At 38.0% G+C, this 10698-nt stretch overlaps 1 protein-coding gene across 1 annotated transcript in view; it reads right to left on the bottom strand.

Annotated features, from left to right (window-relative positions):
* The window catches only part of LOC106879662 (solute carrier family 22 member 15), a 7056-nt gene extending 2220 nt beyond the window's left edge, over positions 1–4836 (bottom strand). Inside the window, exons 1-3 of the mRNA XM_089358493.1 lie at positions 4696–4836; positions 3938–4119; positions 1596–1759 (exon numbers count right to left, since the gene is read on the bottom strand). Coding sequence (XP_089214619.1) covers positions 1596–1759; positions 3938–4090 — 317 coding nt within the window. The 5' untranslated portion in view covers positions 4091–4119; positions 4696–4836. The remainder of the gene's footprint in view (positions 1–1595; positions 1760–3937; positions 4120–4695) is intronic.
* Between the last annotated feature and the right edge of the window lie 5862 nt (positions 4837–10698).

Here is a 10698-nt window from a genome sequence, read left to right as displayed (position 1 = left end):
GGTAAGCAAGCTACTTACCACACAGTTCCTCATGCGCCTATGATTGGCTGTGTATTTCTAATATAAAGACAAAAGTTTTCAAAACAACTTTTATCAGTGGCCAGCATATTAAAATAACTTTTAAAGTGAAAATTATAAACAATTATAAATAAGGTCAAAGGAATTTGTTTCTATGACAATATGCTGAAAAATAGACTTTAGATCATCTAACCGCATACAATATTTTTCACTATAAATACACAACGTGTTGAAACGAGGAAAGCAAGCGAACAGAAATTTTTAAATTTCGCTATCTCCGAATCGGACCGGTTCCTGGATTAATCCAAAAAGATTCTTCCTTCGTCAGCGAGGAACACGATAAGAATAAATGGAATGCATACATATACCCATGGAAAAAGCAGATGCAAAGTCAGGTATACACTTAAGTACCCCAAATATATATAAACAGAAATTCTGTAGCAAGCCTCAGCACACGTGTAGACGGCTAGGAAACTCACGTAAAGCGGTTACCAGTCCCGAAGTGAATGGTAATAAATTTACTTCTAATATAAGGATAACATTTTTCGAAAAAATTTTTATCAGTGGCCAGCATGTTAAAATACCTTTCAAGGTGAAAATTATAAACAATTATAACTAGGGCAAAAGAAAAAAAAATTCTATCCTTTTGGATTAATCCAGAAATCGGTACGATTCGGGGTTAACGAATTTTAAAATTTCTGTTATCTTGCTTTCCTCGTTTCAGCACGCTGGGTATTTATAGTGAAAACTATTGTATGTGGTTAGATGATCTAAAGTCTATTTTTCAGCATATTTGCATAGAAATTTTATTCTTTTGCTCATATATATATATATATAACATAAATAATATATAATTATATGCATATATCCATACATATATGTACATACCTAATATCTATATGTATACATACATGCATATATGGGTACAGGACATCACAAAAAACGTTAAACACTATGAGAAACGAAAACATAAAGACGAAGACAGAAAACTTCCTACCACACAATCACTTTATTTAATTTTTCTTTTGGAATCTTGTACCTCTAAGAACTTTGAGTCCAGAGCAACTGTTCTTTGGTCTTGCCCATGCTACAGCACTGCTAACCACAACAGCTAATCTTTCCTTCCCAGGACAGTGTTCCAAAACAACCTGTTTTGTTTTCTGACCATGGTCACTCAATATTCAATGTGTCCTTCCTTTTTCTTTAAGATGACAGGGTGTAATTTCTAGCAGGTCGAATGATGGATTAAAGGCTTGCTTCTTGGTTCATAATGCTAATGATGATGATGATAATTACTATGCTGCTGATGGTGATGGTTATGATGATGATAATGATGGCAATGATGTTAACAATAATGATGATGTGGATGATGATGATGATAATGATGATGATAATTATATTGGCGATGGTTATGTTGATGAAAACGGTAATGATGATGATGATGATGATGATGATGATGATATTGACGTTGATAACAATCACGATGCTACTACTGATAGTAATGATGATGATGATGGTGGTGATGACGATGATGATGGTGGTGATGATGATGTTTAAATCATATGAGAGACACCTACGCTAACTCCAGTTCTCCAGATTTGGTCACATCATTGAAGTTGTCCATCATTTTCCGGTTGTTTGTTTCAGGTAACAACAATGACAATAGCCCCGCGATTATGGAAAGTGTTCCCATAAGAACCATCGGCATTATTCGACCAACCTTGCCAGAAACCAAATCTGACTGAAAAAAAAAGCAAAAAAAAAAAAAATGATTTTGTTTATTTTGTTGTTGTTTGGCTCCAGATCATTACTGAACCAACACACTTATGGTCAAAGGGGTTCCCACCATGACCACCCTGTTCTACTTTCAGCATATATATATATGTATGTATGTATGTATGTATGTATGTATGTATATAAAAGAAACAGGTTTCAAACAAAAACGACTACACGTGGTATAAATAGGGAAAAAGTAAAAAGAAACAAAGAAAATACACACTAGGGGTAAAAGTAATGACCTTTTTTTATAAAAACAAATATATATAAATATAAATAAATGTTTTGAGGAGGAATAAAGAAGTAGAAAATTCATTATCATGAGTCAATATAGAAAGTCATACCGGTTTCGTCATCGCTGTTCAATGACTTTCTATATTGACTCATGATAATGAATTTTATACTTCTTAATTCCACCTCATATCATTTATTTGTATTTATATCTTTGTTTTTAGTGTGCATTTTCTTTGTTTCATTTTGCTTTTCCCCTATATATATATATATATATATATAATCAATATAAGCAACAAGGATATTCAGAGGTAATGCAGTACGATCGTTTCATGCAACTCCATTTAATTGAACAATGTAATCATTACATCAGTTTAAAATACAGAGCAATACTCAGCTGCAAAAAGACATAGAATTTAATTAAATTAGAACAGATGGACAAATTAGTATAATTATACCTAAAATCTCCAAGAAGTCAAGGAGATAGACAAAGAACATGTTGCCTCTACTACAACATAGGAGTCTTATTTTGAGTTTAATTGCCTTACTTTGAAATTGTATGGATAATACCGTACTTAATTCTGGTACCTCAACTTAAGTACCATATTCACCTGAATCTCTTTCTCTCTCTCTCTCTCTCTCTCTCTCTCTCTCTCTATATATATATATATATATATATATATATATATATATATATATATATATATATATAGGTAAAAACAAGGAGTGCGTTGCGTTACGTGAATAATATTTTCAGAAGTCAAATATGTATAGTGATAAAAAACGAATGGAAAAGAGACGCGGAAGGTGAAGTGAAGTTGAAAAACATATACTAAATGCACAGGTGAATGGCGAACAAACACAGAAAGTCACTAACTCCTCATCAGTTATCGACCAGGGGGTCAGGTGCAATTTCGTGCCCTCATTGACAATATATATTCCACCCTTGAGGCAACCAGCTAGAGAACTTGATGGGAATGTAACCAAAACATGACAAGACGAAATGAGACGAACAAATAAAGATGAAAAAGGGATACGGAAATGGACAAATGGAAATGGATGAAAGTAACTCGAGACGATACTGTTAGTGGACGGACAAGGAAGAAAATAATGAGATAAATAAACAGAATATGGCTTTAGGGACAAGCGAAGACAACAATAACAAAATATATTAATACATATACAAAAATTTTAATACATATACAACAACAACAACAACAAGAAGAAGTCGGGTTCTAGCAGACAGACAAGTGCAGAGTAACCCAAAGGAAAAATAAAAAATGTCCTTCTGCACTAAACCAACGCAAGAGAAAGGCAGAGTGAGTTTGTTTTATTGTTCAAAGTATCAGCTTAATAGCAGTTTCCAATTCTGGCCCAAAGCCAGCAATTTTAGGGGAAGTTGGGGTAGTTCAACTACATCTATCTCAAAATCTAACTGGTACTTATTTTATCGATCCTGAAAAGATGAAAGGCAGTGGAATTTCAACTCAGAATGTAAAGACGGACGAAATGCTGCTAAGCATTCGTTCCAGTCTGTTAATGATTCTGCTAGCTCACCACTTGAAGTAGCAGCTTAATAATGACAAAGTTATTTCACTAAATTCTTCGTTATTTCAAAATTAATTAAAACAAAAGGTTGTTTATTTCAGAAATGTGGTAAGAAAAGGCTCAGCTATTTTACTAAATTCTTTGAAACAAATACAATGTATTTCATCCCAAATACGGTAAAAAAAAAAAGGTTTATAGCCATTGTGCCTGGTCTGATGGATAATATTTCCTTATTCGTATGTTGTTATGTAAATCCATAGAAAGATAAGCCTAGCTCTGTCTCTTTACTAGTTGTGCTGATTCCACGATGGGTGGACTAACAAAAGGGGCGAACAATAAAGTCTGAAAGAATCTAAATACTTACAAAATTGAGAGTGTATGGTGCCAAAGCGCCACCAACGCGTGCAAAGGTGGCTAAAGCCCCCAATGCACCGTTTCTTATACAAGTTGGATATAATTCCAAAGTGTATAAGTACACAATTGCAAAAGCTGCAGTGATAAACAAACGGCCTAACATCGAACTGGCAGTTAATATCCATCGATGGGCTGAAAAAGAAAAAGATAAAAGACAGAATTCTTAAGTAAAAACAACAAAAAAAATCATTTTCTGTATTTCCTAGGCATGTGGACCCTTAATATAATTCTCAGATAAAATCAAAATAACACAATGGCTGACTAAGCTGTACATAATTTCAGTATGTGAGCTTCTCTACAGTTTTCGTCTACCCAGTCTCATTCATAAAGCACAGGCCCTCAGATATTGTGGGTTGTCTCTTTGGCACGGTCAGAGTAATCAGGAAAGTATTGGGTAGCTGAAAAGAACGGATAGTATGGTACCGTAGGTTGTAAGTAGTAAGTGCATGCAAGACTACTGGAGTTCCAACAAAAGCCAAGATAAAAAAATAATAATGATAACAACAACAATAACAACAACAACAGCAACAGCAACAACAACAACAACAACAATAATAATAATAATAATAATAACCATAGCCATGTGTTGAGAAGAATTCTCTGGGGTTTGAATAATTCACCTCTGGAAACATTAGTGCTTCGTTTATCAGAGACCTTTTGAGCGGGATGGGCGACTAAACCTGAAAGAAAATTCTAACTGGGACTCACCTGCAAAGTCATGCGATGTTTATCTTGGTATAAGATCACCATGTCGCGCACATGTTGTGATGCACGTGCCTGGTGCACTCTTATCAGACGGGTAGTCATGATGGGTTTATTGAGCTTCGTATAATTGTTACTCTGATGGCATGCGCTGCTCTCTCACTCAATAATAATAATAATAATAATAATAATAATAATAATAATAATAATAATGATAATAATAATAACAACAACAACAACAACAACAACAACAACAATAGTAATAATGATTTGTTTACCTTTAGTGCCATAGAGGATCGGAAATATTCCAGCAATACAAATGACACCAGCCAAAACCATCATGCTAGTATGCAATTTTTTTCTTCCAACACGATTTAACAGAAGGATGTTCAGTATGTAGGCTGGAAACTCGACAATCGAATTCAAAAAAAAATTCACATAGAGATTGCCATACAATTTGCCAACATTAAGAGTAAGGCCGAAATATACCAAGCTCACAATCACCCTATATAAAAGAAATCAAACATTTTATATAATGTGCAAAAATGCCCCAAAATTGCAGACCAAACACTGGTTAGATGGCTACGTAACTTTTTAGAGAGAATTATGATAATTTGAACATTGAGGCGAACAGCAAGTAGAGTTATACAACTAACTGTCTAATATAGACAACTAAGACAACTTAACTGAGACAGAGTTAGCCAATGAGAGCCAGTTAACTTTAGTGCGTTGGATAAATGGTGAGTAGATGGTTTGTATGTATATGTGGCCTTTTTTAGTTTATGCGTGCATGGAGTGTTTATGTTCATGGAGTAAAAAGTATTTTGTGATAAGCAGAATTCACTGATTTGTCTGTAGTCTCTGACACTTGTTAGCCTTCGGTAATTCTTAGTGAAATAGTTTTCTAAATTTGATGAAGGGCCCTGCCTAAATCATCATATCCTTCCTTTTCCGCACAGCAAAGATTTACCTAAAATGGTTTGTCAGTTTGCCTCAAGGTCCCAGCAGACAAAGTAGAAAAGGTGTTGCCCCAGATACACTGGAACAGCCATTCTGACCCACGGGGCTCACTCTTGCGGATAGCTGTCTCCACCCTGATAGTAGTGAGCAGGGATGTGGTCGAGGGGCTGAGAATGCCGGAAGTCTTCACTGCCACAGGCTTGACCACAAACCTGTCAGAGAATGGCCAATACTTTAATAACCTACTTTTAGGGACATCAGACAGCTTGTTCAGATTTAACCCCTTCGTTACCATGTTTCTGTTAAAATACCCTAGTTTTGTTTCCATAAATATCTGAATCATTATGATCACTATAGGTGCATGCATGGCTGTGTTGTAAGAAGCTTGCTCTCCAACTACATGGCTCCACCTTGAACAAGTGTCTTCTGCCATAACCATAGGCTGGCCAAAGCCATGTGAGTAGATTTGGTAAACAGAAACTGAAAGAGGCCCATCATATATGTATATGATTTTTTGCTATACTATGTATTTGTTTCTTTTAGTATCTGATATTTGTTATGGATCTTCTATAAGAATGAAGCTGTGTAACTTTATTTCGTACTTCTATATACGAAGGCCAAGAAGAAATCTAGTGGAACAGAATTTATTTTAGCGAGATACCTATTCCCGTATCTTCTCGTATCTTCTCGTATATATATATATATATATATATATATATATATATATATGTACGTATGTATGTATATGTGTGTGTATATATATATATATATATACATATACATACGTATATAGCTATGTGTGTGTGTCTTTATGTAAGTATTAGTACCCACCCCAACCACCATAGAATGAGACTGAACCCAGAACCATGTAGTTGGGAAGCAAACATCTTACCACACAATCACGCCTGCACCTATGATGTTAATAAAGATGTTTAAAAGTCAGGTGAAGCCTGTATTTAAAGCTTCTTAAATTACCCGTCTCTAAACATTGAATGCTTTTGCCCCAAAAGAAGAACTAATTGGATTCAAACGAAGGTACAGGTGTTAGATCAGAGTTTTCCTTCCCCCAGAGAGATATCTAAACAAAGACTAAGGGTTCCTCATCCCCAACTGTCCTTTAATCGGTTTTGTTTCTCATCTTAGAGGGTGTCCTACATAAACACCCACCCTACCTCCACCCGCCTTCCTAAGCAAGCTTTTTAGGGTTGTAAGTTTATTATCCAACTATGTGACGAGTTGTATATATACATGCACACACACACATCCATCCATCTACCTATGATACATCCATATATATGAACATATATACAAACAAACACCCACACATACTCAACTCCACCCGTATATATTAATCCATGCACCCATGCATTCATACGTACAAACATGCAAACATTTATACATACACCCAGCCATACTAGTATACATACATGCATCAATACACATTTAGATATACACATACACACATCCAGCCATACATATACATAGACGTCCATACACGCATACATACATAGATCCATTGATTGTATAACCATATATATACACACACATCCATCCATCCCTCCATAAATCCAGCCAGCTAGCCAGCTAGCCTGCCTGCCAGCTAGCCAGCCTGCCAGTCAATCTGCCAGCCAGCCAGCTAGCTAGCCAGCCAGCCAGCCAGCCAGCCAGCCAGCCAGCCAGCCAGCCACCCTTCATACAAGCATACCTACCAGATATAGGCGATACCGAGCACCAGTGACGGGATTGATATTATGATCATCAAAGTCCTCCAGGTCCTCACAAAATAAGTCAGTAGAGACAGGATCAGGTATCCGATGGAAAACACTATTTGGACTGCAATGGAAGATTTCATTCTACTGTCCACCGAAGAGACTTCAGAAGCTAGAATTTGAAAGAATGATGACGAGGAAAAATGATGACAACAATTACGAGATGATGATATAAAGAGGGAATTTATAATGCACACACACACACACACACACACACACAAACACATACACACGCATAAACACATACACACACATGCGCAGAAACGCGCACACACACACACACACACACACACACACACACACACACACACACACACACACACACACACAACACACACATGAGAGTTATTTCGGGGAGTTGAACATGCACCTGAGTCTTAAAACGTGCGGTAGCTTTTAAATTTTGTGACAGATTCATTAAACCAAAATATGTGACCAGAAGATTTGAAAAGCAAATGGCATATTCAGGAGCCAGCCAGCCAGCCAAAATGCTAGGCCATGGGCAAAGAAAAGCAAGCGACACCATTAAATTTACAATTCTTGAGAAGAACAAAACCAGCAAAAAAGAATCCTCCTTCATTCACTGCAACAAATTGTAAAAAAAAAAAAAAAAAAAAAAGAAAAAATCTTTTTCTTTCTTTTCTCTTTTTTCCTTACTCTTTTAAAAACTTCATTATATCTAATTGTTAATATAATTCAATGTTGCTGAACTTTCAATCACGTATGGCTGTTACGAAATTCATTGAACATTTGAATTTGTGTTACTGTCTCTCTCTGCGGAACTTATGGAATATTGGAATTTGTATGAACCTTTGATCTTTTAAGCATGTTTTCCCATATTTTCTCATACCATCAATTTCTTTTAAACTCTTTTTTGTTTACGATTGAAAAACAAGAATTTATCGAAACAAGAGCCTAGCTGATCGTATACATGTAGCACAACACAGAGGAAGCTGTAAGGCCTTGGCAAGCTCACCCCTGGACACAGCGGGGACTTGTGCACATGTATGTGCGTGTGCCTTTTTCACCCGCATTAGTCTTAACATTTATCGCGGTTTCGATTCCCAGACCGGGCGTTCTGAGTGTTTATTGAGCGAAAACACCTAAAGCTCCACGAGGCTCCGGCAGGGGTTGGTGGCGAACCCTGCTGTACTCTTTCACCACAACTTTCTCTCACTCTTACTTCCCGTTTCCCGTTTCTGTTGTGCCTGTAATTCAAAAGGTCAGCCTTGTCACGCTGTGTCACGCTGAATATCCCCGAGAACTACATTAAGGGTACACGTGTCTGTGGAGTGCTCAGCCACTTGCACGTTAATTTCACGATCAGGCTGTTCCGTTAATCGGATTAACTGGAACCCTCGACGTCGTAAGCGATGGAGTGCCAACAACAACAGTCTTAACATTTAAGGAGTAAGTGGGATGAAGGGTGTAATTTTTTTTGAGGCATCATCCAGTCAGGCTGATTGCCCAGGCCAACCTGACTACCTCTCTCCATCCTTACCAATCTTCCATTTTAGGTCTTCAACTTGGCATCCAGCACCTTCTACAAGCTGTTGTATATGCGTCTTCCATGGTCTTCCAGCTGCTGTGGTACCATGATTTGGTGTCCACAGCAACACATTACTCACAAGTTCTTCCTAACTTCCCCAGCAGCGGCCAGCAAACCTCATTCTCCACTTTTGGATGGTTGGTGAAAGAGAGTTGGTACATTCCCATATAACCGTTGTTTTGTTTGGTGCTCCCTCCAAGAGATATTGAGCACTGCACGTAACATTCTGGTGTAGGCACCGTCCAGCATGCACCTGAGTCTCTTGGTGAGAGTTTAAGTCGGAGATCCATGTACAGATTCAACAACTGTTCTGAAGAACTATCTCTTCAATTTATTTGGTAGTGTTGACTTCCATATCGTTCAAAGACCGTCTATAGCTGCCCAAGCCTTAGCGACACGAGATTTAATATCTTTTTCAGTGGACATGATATTGCTGCCTAGGTAAGTAAACTCGTTGACAATTTTCAAGGGCTTCTGTTTGATGGTCCTGATTTCACCTGTTGTGTTCAGGGTGATAAACTCTGTCGTCTTCTTTTCATTCACATGTAGTCCTATGTTAGCGGCAATATTTTCCATGAGATGGAGTAAACGATCAGCATCTTATGTGTTGTCTGCGAAGAGCGCTATGTCATCAGCATAATCGGCGTCCTTCAAGTAAGTGACCGGATATCTTCTGCTTCTAGACTTCTGTAAAGTGAAACCCAGATCATTGTGTTGATCTATCCAGGTACGCAATACATAATCGAGTAATTACCACATTTAATCTTTTGATTAAATCTGGCACCGATCCCACTGTAAAACACCGGCACCGGCTATGCCTGTCGTGTGCACCTAGTGCGCACATACCTTCAGCTTATGACAGTGCTTGATCCAGGTCACTATTTGGCGAGCGCTGTGGGACCACCCACGATAAATTAACAGGGAAAGATTGCGAAAGCAAGTTGGACTAGCCAAATGCCTCGTCATCTAATTAGTGACGCGCATGAACGGATCAACGAGATTCCCACTAGAGAAACCACAGCCAAGGGAACGGGCTTGGACGGATCGGTGGAGAAAGAAGACCTTGTTGAGCTTGACTCTAGTCCGGTTTTGTGAGGGCACACGGTAGGCATAGCATAGGCGGTAGCATTCGCGTTGCCCCGCGCGCCGGCCGCCGTCACCGGCGGCGCGGTGCTCTTCGTCGGTGGCCGTCGTCTCGGCGTTTGCTCGCCGCGCTTCGGTCGTCGTCCGGCATTTATATTTATATATCGTCAAGTGTATTTGCCAGTCTTTCTGAGACTTCCTATCGCTATATATATATGTGTGTGTGTGTGTGTGTGTGTGTGTGTGTGTGTGTGTGTGTGTGTGTGTGTGTGTATGTGTGAGAGAGCGTGTGTGTGAGTGTGTGTGTGCGTGCATGTATATATGCATACCAGCGTGAATATGAGTGCATATGTGTCTGCGTATCCTGTGCTCTTCTGCTTTGCCATCACTATTGCCTTTCCACTCAGAGCAACGTAACATTTCTTTTCCGTAATGAAATAAGCTAAAGTTGCTGATATGATTAAGACCCCTGAAAGGGCTTTTCTAATGGAAGAGAACAGATAAAGATTAAAAGACAGAAAATCATTCAAATTGCATTCAAATTTAAAAGTGGACATTTATGGTGTTTTATTGTTGTTTGCTTACCAAAGACAACCGAAGGAACGTAGGATCCAGCACCACCTACAACAGTGAGAAAACGTAACCCAT

Source organism: Octopus bimaculoides, chromosome 10, assembly GCF_046866305.1.
Source record: "Octopus bimaculoides isolate indiv1 chromosome 10, ASM4686630v1, whole genome shotgun sequence".
Taxonomy (NCBI): domain Eukaryota; kingdom Metazoa; phylum Mollusca; class Cephalopoda; order Octopoda; family Octopodidae; genus Octopus; species Octopus bimaculoides.
The sequence above is the reverse complement of the archived record's forward strand: the minus strand, read 5'-3'. Positions and strand labels throughout refer to the sequence as shown.